Source organism: Coturnix japonica, chromosome 23 (assembly GCF_054131305.1).
Source record: "Coturnix japonica strain WE chromosome 23, WE-NBRP24, whole genome shotgun sequence".
Lineage (NCBI taxonomy): Eukaryota > Metazoa > Chordata > Aves > Galliformes > Phasianidae > Coturnix > Coturnix japonica.
Genome location: NC_140685.1, coordinates 8,779,735 through 8,798,105, shown reverse-complemented (window position 1 = coordinate 8,798,105; position 18,371 = coordinate 8,779,735). Strand labels below are relative to the sequence as shown.

Sequence of the window (18,371 nt, the reverse complement as noted above, 5' to 3'; positions counted from 1 at the left end):
TACTTAAATATTTCTGAAAGGTAAAGTAAATCGGGGGGGGGCTCGCAGTGAGGACCATCCTGCCCTCTGCCACCAGCCCTTTCCTAGCAGCTCTCTGGAGCTCCCAGGTTGTGTCCATGTGATGCTCAGCTCAGGCCGGCATCCAGGAATCCCCACGCTCTGCTTGCAAACCAATTGAGCAGAACTGGAAGGGACGGGTGACAGAAGTGGACTCTTTGTCAAAAGAAGGCAGCTCCTTGGCAGGAGCTGGAAAAAGCGACACGTTGCCAGGTGCACTTGAGTTACCAGCACGGGGCTCCTGCAGCAGGCAAGCTATTCCTAAGTTTGCGAAAGCCCCATAGCTCAGAGCTGCGAACAAATTTACAGCCCCGGGGAGAAGATGTGCCCGCCGGCAGCAGCCTCACTCCGTACCCGGGGAGATGAGCCCCGCACATCACCGCCGCCCCCCGCTCCATCATGGCGGCCCGGGGTGGGGGGCGGGCGGCCCCGCTGGGGGGCGGCGGCCATGGGCGGCCATTGGCTGGGCTCGATCCACCGCAGCGCCCCGCACCGGGCCGGGGCCTTCTCCTCCTCCTCCCGGAGCGCAGAATGGAGGAGCCGTCGCCGCGGGGTTTCTCCGAGGAGCAGTTTCTGGCCGCCTGCAGCGAGCTCGGCCAGACGGCGCCGGGGCCGCCCTGGCAGCTCCTGGTGGAGAGTATGGGCGTCAGCATCTACCGGCTGCACGACGAGGTGGGCGGGCAGCGCGGCTCCCCGGGGCCGAGCCCTGCGGGCCCGGGTTGCGGTCAGGCCGAGTTCCTTCGCTGCCGCCTCGGCTCGGTTTCTCCCGGCTCTCCGAAAGCGGCTTGCAGCGTAATGCTATTAACTGCTGATGGAGAAAGCCGCTCTGCTGTTGCTGTAAACACCGCTCTTCCGAACGGCGGCGGGCAGCGGCGATGCGCGTGAAGCCGTTATCAAACGGCGTTAGTAAACGGCTCCCTTACTTGCTGTGAAATGTGCTGCTTCGCTTTGCAGAGCACGAATTGTTATTTCATACTCCATCAAAATGCTACTAGTAAAGCCAAAACGTTTTTTAGTAAAAGTTATTTAATGATGTAGGCTGCGATTTGTCCAGCAATGGAACAGATACGTTGGTAGAGAAGCATGGCATCATTTCTACAACAGCTTGATCCTTCTGGAGCTGTGGTTCAAGAACTTGAAGGCTAAAGGCAGCAAAGGGACAGTCTGAGCCCATGTGGCTCCTGTGGCTGCCTTCAATTGTAAGGTATCAATCTGTGTATTAAGTCAGGTCGTGGAGCAGTTGTGCTTTGTAGCAGCTCCTGAGCTCTGCTACAGTAAATTACATCGCTACCAGCTCCGTGCTGAACAGTTCAACACTGAAGCAAAGGATTGATGCTTCACTGGTGCTACAGCAAAGATGAACAGCTTCAGCTTCTTGGCCCCTTTGCTGTCTTCCGCTACATTAAAACGTCATTTTCTACAGTTGAATTGTAGAGCATGAAGAGGGGAAGATCAACCATTCATTAAGAGAATGCTGTACAATCCTTCCTTCCCTTTCCCCAGGATTGCTTGAATTTGACTCCTACACTGTGTTCTTAAAATACTCTCATTGTTTGAGTGTAGTTGTGAGCTGGTACTAACAATAGTGCAACGCTGCCCTACAGGCACAGATGTCATTTCCATATGTTAGGAGAAACATCAGTTAGTGTTGGAGATATCCTGCACCCCACCCCTTCAGTGCGGGCAGCCTTCACAAAGAAAATAGCTAACAAATAGTACTCAAGGCAGATATATGTGCATGTTATGTATAAGCATGAATACTGTAAAGCCTTCTTGTGACACAGCCTCCAGTACACGCATAACAAACTTGCTGGAAGGCTTCTTCCAGGTCATGTACTACTGGGGAACCTCCTGGAAGTGAATGAGATCCTTGTGCTCATTGCATAGGGCCCAGAGACTCTGCCATAACAATTAAATGCTCATCTTCTGATATGCCTCAGTGTTGTCAGGAGTTAGTCTGGCTGCCTTGGCTATTGGATATGAGAAGGGGCGAATATGTGAAGAAATGTCCCTTTGGAACTACTTATGAATTAAAAGAGTGCTGTGTAAGGGAAGGAACAACCATTGTGCTGGTCGGGCCAGCCTGTCTACATTTATACTTTCATGTATAATGTCGAGAGGTTAAAGACTGAATCTTTGCATTGTTTTTTCAACACTTGCTTTCATGGCTCCTGAGTATATCTGTAGTATGTGCCCCACCTAATTTCCTTCAGCTGTTCTCTCTGCTGCAGAATACTTCCCTTTCCTGTGTGACTTTTCCTCTCCCTATTCTGTTTCCACAGCAATCAGGACTTTATGAGTATAAAATCTTTGGTGGTCTTGCTGACTGTCCCCCAAAACTCTGTGCAGAAGTCTATATGGATTTAGAGTTCAGGAAACAGTGGGATCAGTATGTTAAAGGTAAGCTGACTTAGGTGGTATAAAAGCCAGCTTTGTGCCCATGCTGACTCTTCCCAGTAAAACATTCTTCAAAGGCATTTTAAATCTGTATTGTCAAAAGACTTCTGGACTGACATGAACGTATTTTGAGATAAGGTTTTATACACAAGTAAACACTCACATAAAACAGGTAACGTGTCACTGCCACACAGCTTCCTTTTGGAACAAATTCTTTCCATGTTGATTAAAGCACATAATTGGCATCATTTGCTATGCTGGAGCTCCTAGCAGCTTCTACTGCTTTATTTTAAAGATATCCCATTTTAATTCTGTGCCTAAAGTGGGTTCAGGCCAATAAAACTGCAACACGTGTCTTGCCAAACAAAGAATAGTGTTACATACCAAGTAAATGTTAATTGTTATATGTGCTAAGCCTATGGCAGCTCTACTGGAATGATTACCCTAATGGATTTGGCTGTACTTGTACAGAGAGACACTTATGTGGCTCACGTCAGTAAGTGGGCACAATTCAGAAGCTGCCTCTAAATGAATAAAGGTGTTATTTGTCTAAATGTGCAATAGCTCTCTTGTAGCAAAGGCTGCTTTTCCCCTAATGAAACAAAATGATATGGAGTTGGGCTCCAAATGCACAAATGCCATTAAATTGGATATCAGACATGTTAGCTAGAGTCACTTCAGAAGTCTTTAAGTGCATTTGGTAACGCCTTCTTTGAGAAAAGAAAGGAAGCAGTTGGGGGAAGCTACACCCTTGAAATAAAAACTAGATAAAGTTTGCAGAGCTGGCATTTTTATCCTGGCTGCCCTTGATATGTTCATCTGCAAATTCAGACTTGCGTTGGTACTTCCAAGAACAATGTTGCACAGCAGTTAACCCTGTAAGAACGTAAACATTATGTTTGTAAAAGGAAAGCTTTACAGTTAAAAATGAAAGAAAAGCTAATAAGCCAATACTCCAGTGACCTCTGCTGGAAAGCTTAACACTGTGGCTTATTGCAGCATTGGGAGTTTTAAGCAGCTGCTATTGCTCCGCTCTGGAGGAGATGCTGGTTTTGTGGATGACAGCTGACTTGCAGAGTGTACTAATGGAAGTCTAGATGGGAGCATGTTATTTAGGGAAGGAATCTGCCACTTGTACACTCTTCTTGCCTTAGCAATGAGGTTGATGGAAGGGCTTTGAATGAGATAACTGTCTGAAAAGGAATTTGGTTGTGTCCTCCTCCAGAATTACGATGTTCTTTTTTATTTTTGCTTTTAGCAGCAATGAATTTGAGTAGAAGCAGAAAACCAGGATACCTGTGTTTGTGTGTTTGGTTCCATGAACAATCCTGCTACAGATTTATTTTGTTAAGTCTTCTACAATTTTACGTTCATGTCAATTTTGCACTGGAAGTGAAAAATATCTAACAATCTTTTTCAACTCTAGAACTGTATGAGAAAACGTATGATGGTGAAAAGATAATCTACTGGGAAGTGAAGTACCCTTTTCCTCTCTCAAACAGAGATGTATCCTTTCAAACTTCTTGCTTTTTGTGTTTTTTATCACCCTGTCATCCAGGAATCCTGACAGTGTACTGAGTACCGCTCTTCTGCACTTGATCTAACACCATAAGTGTGTCCTCATGCCATATCAATATGTACAGCATGAAGAAGAGTGTAGGTTCTTCTTCCCACATACAACTAAATCTCACGTAGTTGAATTATTACTCTGTGGGACTGAATCATGCAGAAGGGTGAGAAATAACTGGTATTTGTAATGGAATTCACCTGTCAATTCATCACACGTCAAACTGACACTGTTTTGACATGCCTCCTCAACTTGAAATACAGTATGTCTATATTCGTGAATGTCAAGAGATGGATGTTGATGGGCGGAAGATCTGGGTTGTGTTAGCTCAAAGTGTGTCTGTTCCTCAGTGCCCTGAAAAGCCTGGTATTATCAGAGTTAAGAGTTATAAACAAAGTCTGGCAATTGAAAGCGATGGCAAGACTGGATCTAAAGGTAAGAGGTTAAAAAAGTGTGATCGTGTTGCCTAAGAATGTTTGTATTAACAAAAAATGTATGAAGACAGAGAGTGGAGATTTTAAGCTAAAAGCAGTTACCAAAAATTGTATGTACTGAGCTTTCAGAGTGTTAAAATGAATGAGCTACACAACGAAGACATACCTGTTTTCCTACCAGCCAGATCAGTTGAGGAGAGTTTGATGCTGGTTGGAAATTGCTTAATTCAGAAATGATTTGAGTATCACGTTTAATAGATCTACAGAAGACAGGCCTTTCTTAGAGAGTGGATCCTGACTGAGATTAGTCCTTTAAAGACAAACTAAGAAAATAAAACAGGCTGCCTAAACTAGTTTAGAATAATATAAATTAATATTATCACTCTCTGAGCTCCCCCAGGATTAACTAGGAAATGTTATACATGTTTCAAATTCCAATTCAATACAGGTTTGAGGTTTTTCTGGTAAAGGACATGGATCAAAACTGTTGAATGCAGTGCTTCAGCCATGTGCCCTGGCAGTCCCTATCACATGGTGTTAGAGCTAATACTCAGACTGTGTTTGGATAACTTTCTGATGACTTCTCTCTCATCTCTAGTCTATATGTACTATTTTGATAATCCCGGTGGCATGATTCCATCGTGGCTGGTCAACTGGGCTGCCAAGGTAAGTAAAGCTTGATGATGCAATTACCTTTGGCTACTCTGTTTGAACAATCTATTCGCTGCATGCTGAGTAGAATATATGTATGTAAATATGTGCATGTATGCATATGTATGTGTATATATACATTTCTTTAATTGCATTATACAAAAGTCACTTGTCTGCTTCTCTCTTTACAGAGCGGTGTGCCTGCTTTCTTGAAGGATATGCAAAAAGCTTGTTGTAACTATTCTAAAAGAGCATAGGTCACATTTGATCTGAATTATTTAATCCCTAAAGTTCTGCACTTACAAAATGGCTATCATGTTACACACTGGATAAAGTCTACCTCTAATTTTTGAAAGAATTTTTGGTGTTGGTTTATGCCTTGAATCTTACTAGACCTTTGCTTCCTCCAAGGGAAGTTAGTCACCAATAAGATAATACCGTCATCAGCTGCTTACATTTCATAGCACTTATGTTCTGTTACATCACCAATGACAGAGTTCAGCAAGGTTGAGACAGAGCCTTAGTCTCAGGGATTGAAAATATTTTGCATCTTTACGAAATCTAATCTTGTTGCTGGACAAATCTTGTGATGGAGTAAGTTTACATTGCTAAAGAAGAAAAGGTTGAAGTTGTTGCCTTTATACTTTGTGTGTTTCCAATAAATCATCACTGTATCTGTACTGTTTTCTTTCTTTTTCTTTTTAGTTTCTCATGTTTAAGACTGGATATGCTGGGCAGGTCACAATGACAGGCTGATGTCATGTGTTGTTTTATTTCTAAAGCACTTATTCTTCAAAAGTTGGATTCCTGAGAATTAATCACGAACTTTTCTGGATCAATTGAACAGAAATGTATCTGCTGTAAAAGCTGTGCACAAATGCTATGTGCAGAGGTCAAAGAATGGCACCTCCTTCCCATGCAGCTTGTTCACACAGCTCCTGAAGATTAGCTTGCTATTGCCACCAGCTTTTCTACAAATGGAGTTCAATGTTTGTGCTCTCAGAATGAACAGCGGTGAATGTAGCATTGTTTGAGTTGCAGAAAGTCTATTCTCCTACATTAATTTTGTTTTAAAATTACCATTTCTTCTAAAAACCTTTTTGTACATTTTTGACATTACTGCTCATCCGCCTCCTGTTTCCATGAGGACTGATACTGGGCAACATGCAGCACTCTATCCTGCCAAAATGTGTATGAGAAAATGGATAGCCCTCCACCCTTCAAGTTATTATTTCATGACTGTGACAGCAAATGGCTTTGTTGTAGCAGAGTGAATATAAACCACTCTTCCACATCATATTCTAGTCATTCAAATCCATTCTTTCCATATGATCTCTGTAAACTATTGTATTTGAGTTGGAAGGTTAAGTAAAGGAAAGATTCTGAGTAACCCAAAGTCAACACAGTGAATGATGTCAGATGTGCAGTCACTAGTTCTGCCTCTCAGAAGATGATGCATAAAGGGAAACACAAGTTGTCTTTGCTCAGGAAACATCTGGTTGATATTTTATTTCTCAAGCAGGTCATTGGCTTTTTATAATTGAGTGGAACAGAAAAATGTGGGAAGATGGGGGGAAGATGTAGACTTCTGGTAGACATAGGAGGAATCCTGACCCAAATGGTAAATCTAGTTATTGTTTAAACACTTCTAATATTTTTCTTCAGCTGCCAATTAACATACTAATTAGGACTGCATATGAACACATACACTCTCATAAGACAGAACATCATATTTTCCCTACTGATTTAGGTATTTCCTATTCTTTGAGAACTTGATTGTAACCCATTATTCTCTAGATTACAGAAGTAGCCTCTAGTAAGACAGGAACATGTTAAAGGAGAACGGCTCTTCACTGTAAGATGTTCCTACGGTTTAAACACAAGTAACCACAACATAAAGATTTAAGTGATTTTATTTCTATCCCTTTGTCTGTCTTCTTTAGATAAACAATGTGGTGCTGGAAGATCTAGTTTTTCCCCCCAGACTTAATTCTCTTACAGAGTTTCTCTACAGAGAAACCTTGAGAACGAATCATTTTCTTCGTCTGCGTTGTTCCAGTCTTGGATTGTAGCAGTTCTTCCAAGAGTTTCTATAATACATAAAGTCAAAGGTTACTCCTACGTTCTGTACATAAATCAAACAGATACCTGCTGTTAAGTTGCAAGGCTCACTGCATTTCTGTCTAAGCATATCTTGAAAGGTTTTAAGCCTTCCAATTCTTCACCTAGAGCTGTAGGGGTTTTGATTTTTAATATCCCTAGTGCACATACATATCTTCCAAAGCATGGCAGAAATTGTGCATAATTGTTTGTAAGAGAATGTTTCATGTTCAGCTGCAACTTGGAGTTATGGTTTAAGAGAGGGTTTTAAACATTTTTATTAAGACCAGACTACTGCTGTGCATTTTAAAAGTTAAAGTATTTTCTCAGTATGGAACTCATATAATTGAGCTGTATATTTGAATGGAGAGCATGATCCCAGAAGAAGCCAAAATTGCTTGTCCAACCCACTAATACTGTGAATGGCTCATATGATGTTGTTCACCTACTGAAATAAAAACAAACAGTAGGAACATTTCTTCAGTAGGAAATTACATCGACACTGAAAGGGCCCATTGTCTGAGAGTACGAGGTGGGCATGTGAGAAAGTACATTGCCTTCCAATGTTTTGTTGGGTTTCTTTGTAGCACAAGGATAAACTGACCCTTGATAACACAGAAGATTCAGTTCTAGGAACCATAGAGCGGACAGCACTGTCACTGGAAAATGAGCTTGATGAATGCAATACAGTGACAGACAGACATGTCAGCAATTTAGAAAAAGGACTTTGAAATCCACTTGGAGCAAGGTAGAGAATAAGAGTTAAAAAGTATTCTAAGGACCCTTAGAAGTATTTCAGGAAAAACAAGCCTAGGAATACCTGCCAGACCACCAAATACAATTACAGGCATCACAGAATACAAATGATTCTTTTTCCACATACATTTCATAAGCACGTGTATTTAACTTATCTTTTCCAGACTAGTTTTTTTGTTGTTTTTTTTTTTTTAAACACAAAATTTCTTTATTTTGAAAATACGGTTTGAGTAGAGGACTAGCACTTTCCTCTGAATCTTTTTATGATGGGTAGATATCAGTTGTTTATTTATTTATTTATTCATTTATTTATTTTCAGATGGGAACATACACAGCATCATATTTAATTACAATTAAATTAATATTAAGGGTATATTTTTAGGGTTGGTGAGTGGAGTCTTCATTAGATCCAGTTCTTGTTACCAGCCTAATTCAATATTTAGCAACATAAAGTAATGCTGTATGGATTCCATAGTGGAGTTTCCAAGACTGGTCAAATGGTTGATATTTCCAGTTAGTGTTCTCTGGCTAATATGACACCTTTTATTCTTACATGCTTTTTCCTTTCCCTTCCCCCTCCAGTATTGTGTCAACGCTTGGGATGAGCCCAAATCCTAATGTGTGATCTGACCTTCTGACATCTTAGCCAGTGAGCTACCAACTTAGACTTGCTTCCCACTCTGAAATTAAAGCATAACCATAATACTTAAGGATCTTAGTCTGCTTACCTATTATTTTTAAGCCTGTCAATTCTAGTGCATTTTACTGTATTATAAAACTCCTGGATGCATTTTCATTCTGCACAATAGGATTTTACTTAATAGACTTAAGAGAGCAGATACTGACTACATGAGGACACTGAGAAACGAAACCCATGTGTTCTGGCCCAGTAGATGATACTGCTAAATTGGCATCCTCATTGTCTTACACAATGACCTTGCACATGCAGCCTGGTCAGCTGGCAGACTGCAAGCATAGGATTACAGAGTCTGAAATGTGGCAGAAGGGTAGTAAATCAAAAATACCTACACTCAGAAAAGTATGCACGTGAAGTAAATAAGAGCAAAGCAGCACCTGGAAAAGGGCAATAAATACAGCTTGGTAGTGAGGAAAGACTACAGGAAACTGAGTACCCAAACACAGTAGAACCAGGAAGGCATATCAAAGCATTAGGAAAGGGTCACAGGTACAGCATAACAAAGGGCACAACTGGGCACACACAGCTTACTGATCTGTGCAGACTACAATAGCAGGGATCTGGGGAAACAGAAGCAATGTGGATGTGGTATCTTTTTTTTTCTTTTAATCTGAGAAGTCACATCAGCATTTTGTTTCCTTTTCCTGATACTTTCCTGATGTTTCACTGGAGGTTGGAAAATAACCAGAAAAAAATGAAAAAAAAAAAGTGTTTTGGTTTAAAAAGTATGTTGCTAATTCATGCTATTCAGAGGCTAAAATACAGTTCTAATAAAAAGCAGCATGTAACCATCCTCCTCTAGACTTGGAGGTGAGGCATGTACTGAGCTGGGTGTGTTAGTGCCTAGGAAGGACACTTCCTCAAGTCTACAAGAGGATTCAGACACTCACATATAGAGGTAAATTCTTGTGTGGGTATTATATGGAAATTTAACCAAGCAGTTTCACTGAATTCAGTGAATCAGAAACCTCAGTGCAGTACCTTCAGAACTATATCAGCAGTGCCACACTGCACAGCTCTGAAAAGAGGATAGACATTTGAGTATTAGACCAAGTGCTTGTGGTCATCTTAGATCAATTCCGACTGTAAACCAAAACAGACTCAGAAAAAAATCTAGTTCTATTTTGTGCTTGGTTTACATTTCTCAATAAAGATAACTAACGACACCATGAATTCATTATTTCTCTGGGATGTGTAATAGGTTACTGCCATCTAGTGCCATGCAGTAGGCTCAGCCTCTGTCAGACAACTTAAAACAATATAGAAATACGACATGTGGGAACATTAGGTAAATGGGTTAAGTTTCTTATCAGCTCACCTGTGAAGCCAAGGATACACTTGAGTGACATGGTGACTTTTGGTCTGGCCCTGTGTTTAATCGTTGGTTTATATGGAGTAAGATTGTAACAGTAGAGTAAGATTGTAACAATGGAAAAGCTCCAGAATCAGAAGCAAAGCAGGGTGGAAATAGTTTTGAGAATGTCTAGGATTATTGGTTTCAGAGACAAGATTAGAAGAGCAGTGCAGCTCAGTAAGCCAATAATCTCTAGCCAGGATCAGGCTGTCTTTGTCTTTTATTGAATAAAAAAAAGCAAGGCTCTCAGATGGCCTACAGATGGTTTCCTATTAAGATCCTAAGACCATATGGTAAAAATTTGTCAAGGTTTGAGACTATGGCCATTTCTACATCGAAGTTCAGAACTTTGACTTACAATGGAAAGAATGTAATTAAAATTGTTGTGTTTGCTCAATGAGACAAGCTTCTGGATCCTGATAAGATGCTTGGGTGGAAACAATGCATTGTCAAGGAAAGGCTGCCAAAGGGAAAACATATTGAAACTGTATGGACTTCGAGTTGTCAGCACTGAATACCTCATATTCACTGAAAACTGTAATTTTAACTTGTGCAGTAGTAGGAAAGTTAAAAGTAAGAAAAAAAAATAGTTTTAGTTTAATAAATTTTATAGCATATCAAAACATATCTTAAAATCCCTTTCTTCCATTTTAGAAGGATGAAATCTCATGCCAGGTTGTTACAAACAAGACTATGACGGCCTCTTGGTATAAGCAATTTTACATTTTTTACATGGCTGTTTTGATTTCTCTATAGGTGACAGTCTTTCATAAGAAGTCATTTGTTCCTAGTTAGTAGAACTACATAACTTGCAACTAGAGTAATTTCAGAAGGGTGTATAGAGAAGCAGCTCATTGAGATTCTTTTGTCGTAGTTCAAAGAGAATCTTTTTCTATTTCTAGCCACTTCTACTTGCAGTGTGCAATAACCCCACAATCACAACGAGCAAGATACACTTCAGTCCAACTCCATCCTATAGTGAATAGAATGCTAGAAACAGTAAGATCCAAGTCAAATTTGTAACATTTGTTTCTTGAGTTTAATAAAAATACCAAACAGGAGTGCCGGTGAGATCTGCAATAGCCCTCTGGCATTATAAGAAGCAGATTACAGATGAAATGTTCATTTCCTTTCACCTTGCATTGGAGAACCCTCTTATATCCTTTATAAAACAACAAAAACAGTGGAATGCTGTGGGCCATTTTGCACTGTTGACTGTGAGAACAATACAAAACGAGTTCCAGGGCAGCATGCTTTGTAAAAATGGAAATGGGATTGCTGTCTGGGGCGTGTTTTAGTCTTTCCCTGACTATGCCTTCATCATCCAGCTTGCAAGTCATCTTTACTGTTCGTATGATTTCAGGAGCTAATCATTACTTCTTCAATTTATTATCAAAGGGCATAGCAATGATGTATCTACAAGCTATCCTCTTGTAATAAGAAGTGCAAGATAGGTCTCTTTCTCCCTTCTCAGGTCCCTCTCCCATCTTTAAGTACATTCAGGACATAATTGATGCTCATCAGAGACAAAGTTTACTCCTTTCTAGGATCTAGTATCTGCCAAAGATGTACAACCAACAGCGTAGGCTAGGAATGAGGTTTATTACTGGAATTCTTTGTGCAGTACAAGCCCACACAGTCAGTAACTCAAAGCAGGATTACAAATCTCCTGGTACTGCGAAAAATACATCTCACCCCAGGCTACCAAAGAGTGAAGAAAGTACTGAAAAGCTGCCCGTTAGCTTTTTATTTTCTTTGCTACGTACACAACCACTTCCCCAAATAAAGTGAAACTGAAGAGAAACTATTTATTTTTCCTAAGATATGTTCAAAACAGGCTTGATGTGTATTCATAGAAGGGTACTGCTTTCAAGTCAAACAATTTCCTTTCATTGCAACCACAGCAATAGAATAAGAAACTGAGTAACTAAAGCAGCAAAGTTGGGAGCTGTTAATGATGAATCTGTAACTGCCTTTGTTCTTTGACATTAATGTAATGACAGGTATGATCCAAAAAGAGAGGCTGCTGTAGCATACAGGAAACAGCACTCTTCATAGCTCAGACTTAGTTACTATATCAGCTTCTAGAAGGAACTGACAGCTTCACAAGAGATTAAAGGAAAGGCCATTCTATCAAGGGAACAGAAAACAAGTCATTTACTCCTGAAGAAACAGCAACACTGTATGCATCCATGGGACCTTCTCCTACTTCCCTTTTGTGAAGATGAACATCTTTCTCCTGCAGTGTGAATGATGCGATGTAAGCTAGGAACACAATGGTTACTGGAAAAGCTGATCCAAAAGAAGACACCAGCATGAACACAATAAGCTTGAGAAGACGGTTAAGCACGGATCTAACTACAAAAAATGAAATTGCTGGCCTAAAGTCTGAACAAGCAAACAGAGAATCATAACTGCTGGCTCCAAACTCTGTAAATGCTTCCAACCAAGTATGAAGAAATATCCCCATCTGAGACTGCAAAGATGGGGTACATTACAATGGTAGGGTGGCTTTCCTTCAGATTATATCAAAATAATTGATGGGAATGATTTGTGGCATGGGAAAGTTTGCTCTTGTCACAAGGGAAAGAACTACTAAAAAGGCAGCCTTGGACTGTCTCAGGGGTAAAGGTTTTCCTGATTGAGATTATTTATAGAGAATTAGTTTTTATGGTGGGCGTTTTATTATTTTTTTTTTTTTTTCTCTTGAAAATTCCATCGGTTCCTGTTATTCATTTCAGATGTTCCACATGAATGAAGCACAAGAAGGTGTCCTTCGCAGGAAAAATCCAGCAGGAACTCAGTAAACTCACCATCACTGTAAGTAAATTTACTATTTAGAAAATTACAGAAATTTATCAATAATATTTTGTCTTCTCCCTACTGGTCACCTAAGGCACTGGAAGGAATGGCGTATGTTAAAGCAAATTCTCTGCAGCACAGAATGCATGTGTAATACGTATGGTGCAATGAATTTATCTCCAACCAGTTCAGAACTCTTGAGAGCAGTCTGCAGGTTTAAAGTATTTCCCAAGTTGCATCTGCCAGGACATTCTGCACAGGAAGCGGATTGCTACTGACTTCTTTGCATTTGCAGAACCAGATTTTTTCAGCAGCTGATTAACATTATTATATTTTACCAAGATTATTATACCACACTGTCTTCTACTCTTATTAACAGCTCTATTATGTTCAGCATGATTATAATAACAGTTTAATTCTCTGGAGTTTTCTATGCTTTTATGTTTCTTGTTAGCAATTCTAAGGAAAAGAACCTTCTCCTTGTTTAATAAGACATTCTTTTTTTCATACTTTCTTGGACAGCAAAAGATGTTTTAAATCAACAGTTAAAACCATATTAATGTAAGAAAGCCCATATACCCCCAATAATTAAAGATGGAACTCTCACTAGAGAAAATGTAATTTGAAAGCAATTTCTTCCATGAGTGTTGATTCAATAATAATAATAATAAAAAGCTTACACTTTTCAAATAGTAGCTACTAATGCTATATGAGCAGGAGTTCAAAGAATCCACTTGCCCCATAAAAGACTTCTATGTTTGGCTTTCTGTTTTAAAAGTGGAAACTCAGGTTATTTGGTGTCAAAAAGTCTCCTACACTGAAAGATTCCCAGACTTCACCAAGGCTACAAACAGCGAATGTGGCTCTAGCTGCTAAGTTTAACAGCTAACATATGAGGGCACTACAGTTACGGATACCAGATTTTCAGTACCTTTCTCCTGATGTCACTTCAGACAAATACTTAAGGATCTTGGTTTCTTGTCTGTGAAATGAAAATACTCTTCTCTTGTTTCCTGGGATGGGTGATGCTGTATGAGCCAGCAAGCTCATGCTTCATTAAAGCACTACCAGCACTAAATAACTCAACAGTTGTGCTGTGAGAGGAACAGTTTGTGTCACAGGCAGCTGGGAAGCTACTCACCTTGTCTTTGTTAACATTATTGGTTCACTGTTTCAGAAGTTTCAGAAGTTTTAGAAATGGATTCTGGTCTGCTCTCTGCCCCATAAAATGTAAAAGTTAGGGCTGGCAGAAACAAATGGCTGAAGATACAATGCACTGTGAGACTGCGGGAGCCCCACGTCATTGGACATTTATCAGAGTTCACCAATGAAAGGCTTTTTTTGTGTGCAGTAAGTTTAAGTGAGTAGGAAAAACTAATGGCTTTGACTTCAGGAGGCCAGAAAGTCTGTAGACAAGCACTGTGCAGACCTTCAGACCGGCCTGCAAAGGCTCCTCCGTTCTTGCCCTCAACACTCCTATTATTGCCTTGCAATTGCTGCCAGTTGGCTTGGTAACCATGGGCATATTTGAACAGCTGAATGCTTCCCTCAGTTACACTTGGCACCACTACTAACTACAGGGGAGCTGCAGGGTGTAAGTGAGGGCAGAACCAGCATCCGCTACAAACCAGGTCAAGGCCACCAAATGAATTTTTATCCTTATGTTTTAATCCATACCATTAGCAGGAGGAACCCACGGCACTACCTGTACCATCTTGCTTGAGAAAGCCAGGCTCCTGCCCAGAATTATGTTGTGCACCAAGCTCTGTCAGCACTCCAGCTGGGTGGAAGTAGTGCATTTCTTGCAGCTGAAGTGCAGCCCTGGTGTCACTCCCATCACTGCCATCCACCCATCACACCAAGCTAAGCCAGCCCTGCAGCTGCAGTTGAAGCAGTGCTTTGTTTTTACCACATATTTTCATTTCATAAAACAGAGCTAAGTACCCTGAAACTAAAGGAGTACTTTTTCATGCTGCTATAACTTGTGAAATAATGAGACATTTTGGTCTGTTAATTCCTCTGAAGTCTCACTGCAATGTTATGCTCTCTTCATTTGTGGTTGTGAAATATGTACTTTTCTATTTAGCAGATTATATGAAGCTGTATATTTTGTCTTGGGAGATACATACATACAAATCTATATATGTAAGGGGTTTTGATATCCTTTAAAAAAATAAACTGACATCTATTCATAATTGTCTCCCCTCAGCCCTCCGGTGAGAATTCAGATATGATTCCCTTACTGTCTGAGAATGCCCCTCTGTCATTTTGTTCTCATTTTTAATCAGAGTCCATCTTAACAACCACCCTGCTCCCTTCATTCCCTCTCAGCTAAATACTTGATGTCTCCACTGCTGTCAGTTATCTTAGGGACCTGAATCCAGTAGCTACTATGACTTTAAGTTGGCATCAAGGGATAAAGGAATGCACAAAGGAATTCACTGCTATTGAAGATACAAGCACTGTGTCATTCCTACAGGCTAAAGGAGCTTCTAGCAATCATTTTAACCATTCCTGAGGCAATAATGTAAGTCTGAGCAGACTCTCAGCAAATTTTAAGATGAATGGCTCTTGAACCTGGCTGACATTTCCAGAGCTGTATCACCAGAGCCAAACACAATGACAATATAATCCCTCTACATTTATTAAGCATTTCCTTTTCCTAATCACAAGGATTTGCATTCACTATGCTGGCCAAGGGATTCTAGAAGAGAAAACTCACATTTCATTGAGCTTTCTGTAGAACTACATGTACACGTATTTAGGACACATACAGTCACTAAGAATATTTCTGAAGTTGGAAAATTTGCTTTTCATTTGTGCAGCGTTTCACAGAAAGGACCAACAAATGAACATTAACTATGAACACTTTAGAAGTTTCTTTCTATTCAGGAACAGGATAAAGGGGTGGTTTGTGGCACTTCATACTTGTGGGCATGTGCTGTCTTTTTTCCATGCGTCCATGTGCAGTCTGCATCTGGGAGTCTTTGTGTAAATTAAGTGTAAGATTAACAAATACATACCATAGTTACTCAAACTGGCCAGAAGTGCATTTTTTTTCCAGTTTAAAAACTTGAAGAGAACAAAATCCTGGCCATTGGTTTCACTGCTATATGGTACTGAAGAATTTGGTGAGGGAAACAATAGGAAAAGGGAGTCAAGGGGACTTCTAATATTTCCATAAGACAAATCCTGGTAAAAGATGAATTAATTTAAGAGACAACAGATGTACATGGCTTCCAAATATTTCAAGTCTTTCAGATTTTGTGAGGAAAAATGGTGTGTTTTGTTGTTGTCTTTGATACCCAGCACAGACCTACTTCTCACTCTATAGCCCCAGGATTTCTGAGACTTGGGTTACACAGAAGCCACAAAAGCCTGATTGACAGAGAGAGGCTGACATTGGTCTTAGAGCCCAGAACAACAAGATTCAGTTTTTCCAAGAAATCTCAAGCTGCTGTTTCTAAAGCAAACACTAAAAGCTACACTAAAGAATTTCAAAACAAGCACTGAGGTGGTATTACAACAATCACATATATCTTAATCTCAGAGGCACTTTTGTGTTGAGTCAGGGATGAAAGCCCTCACAGTAACACGCAGCTAGTGAGGAGAGGAGACATCCCCAAAAAAACCCCAGGCTAAGTGAAGTGAAACACTGCACGTTCATTCCCCCTTTCAAAGAGCTTAGCCAAGGCTTTACCCTGTCCAATGCTGATTTTCCTGGATGCAAACACTTATGAACCTTCAGTCATGTGCACGTTTTGTCACTGCACTCCAGGGGGCAGTATGGCAATACCTATGAGATTTGTCTATCAACTCATGCAAGAACCCTCATAGTAACAGCAAAACACTGTTCCTCAAATTCATTATATAAAATTACAGTGGGATCATATTCCAATTGTTTGAACAAAACAACTACAGTATGGAGCATTGTTTAGTCAGGGGAGGCCATAAAATTCAGAAATTAAGCCCTAACCTGTATGTAGCTGAAGGTTTCATATAAATAATGCCAGCAAGACAAATGGGAATCCCTATATACTGCAACAATAAAAAAGCTTATGGAGTGTTGCTTTGCTTATTATGGGTTTTATCAGGGTTTTGTTGAGTGAAGCAGCAATTAAACTAAATACACTGTCCCAGAAAACATTTATGACTCTTCTGTCTACACAGAGCAAACTATACTGCAAGAGACTATGGCTTACACTCAAAACATGCTTAAGCTTTCTTTTCACTGGTTGGAAAGAACCTTGTGTGGGTCTCTTCACAAGGGATCTGATGAAATCGAAAATCCACTGGGTCAAATATTTTTAATCCTCATTCCTATAGCACTCATTTAACTCAACCAGCACCTTTTCCAAACAAACTTTAGGTTATTTATGATGAAATAAGGACTTAGATTACCTATGAATTCAATAATCTGGTAGAGTGTTTTAAAAGGAAGAAATGTAATCCTGCATTTGATGAGCTTTGGAACAAGTCTTGTAGCCCACAGACATTTTCAGTTCTGGTCCGTTTTTCTGGAGCTGTTCAGACTGAAGAAGCTGATAATAAGAATAAGAATTCTTACCAAAGAATTCTGCCAAAACTTCTCCTAAGAAAGTTTCAACAAATCACTTTTCTACCAAGGCCTGTACAATACTGGGGCTGTACTAATACTGTCCCTAAAGATGCTGAAATCCCACCCTCCCCACTCAGAAGAAGGATTTGTACAAGAAGGGATCAGTATGGGGAAATCAGTAATTAGAATCTGTAAACAGTTAAGTTTTGAGAGACGTTGGCTAAAAACAGCATATTTCAAAGGAAAATGCATTTTGTCTGGTCTCAAAAGACATAGATGCTGCCACAGAATGATTTTGACAGTTCATTAACTTTATCTGACAGCACTGCCCAGAGAAATGGGGATTTTTGGCTGAGTTTACTTTACTGTTTATCTGTTTCTTGCAAGTCAGGCAAACCTGCTTTCATTTCCGTTTGTCCACTTGCTTTTTATGAAAATAGATTTTAATAGTTCAGCTAGGAATTTTAATATATGAAACTCAAACTGTGTACAACATTTGCTGTCCAGGTTCAAACATGCCCCAGTTTAGTTAGTAACACCATTGTTTAGTCCTGTGACAAACAAGTGTAATTTTACTGTTGACAGATAATTATGGCAGAGGCCTCATAGACAAAAATGGATAGAAACAAATTGTGAAAAAAAAAAAAACCCAACCAAACAAAATATAGTAAATGTTTATTTAACTGAACTCTTCAGTGAAACTAAGCTATTTCTATTATACAATAAAAGTAACAATATGGATTGTCACAAAAGCGATAAGGAAAAGTGCCTACCTGAAGTATACCCTTCAGACTTGAAATTTCTATTCAAATCTTCTTCCATAGATACTTTGTTTTATGAGGGAGAAATTACTTTCTCTATGCTATATTTCTCAGTGTGTTAAACCTACCCTCTGTTGCACTAAAACAGTGAGATGTTAGGGAAAGAAGCTATGTAATGATGCTTTTTGTACAACCTTGTAGCAGTACTGGCTGATCTCAGCCAGGGCTGCTAAGTGC

The 18,371-nt window shown here is 39.9% G+C and overlaps 1 protein-coding gene across 1 annotated transcript; it reads left to right on the top strand.

Annotated features, from left to right (window-relative positions):
- The first annotated feature begins 570 nt into the window (after nucleotides 1-570).
- PCTP (phosphatidylcholine transfer protein) lies at nucleotides 571-5,786 on the top strand. Its single transcript, XM_015880184.3, has 6 exons — nucleotides 571-729; nucleotides 2,340-2,457; nucleotides 3,881-3,960; nucleotides 4,285-4,456; nucleotides 5,054-5,121; nucleotides 5,298-5,786. The coding sequence occupies exons 1-6, from the start codon at nucleotides 589-591 to the stop codon at nucleotides 5,361-5,363; spliced, it is 645 nt and encodes a 214-aa protein (XP_015735670.2). The 5' UTR covers nucleotides 571-588; the 3' UTR covers nucleotides 5,364-5,786.
- The last annotated feature ends 12,585 nt before the right edge of the window (nucleotides 5,787-18,371 follow it).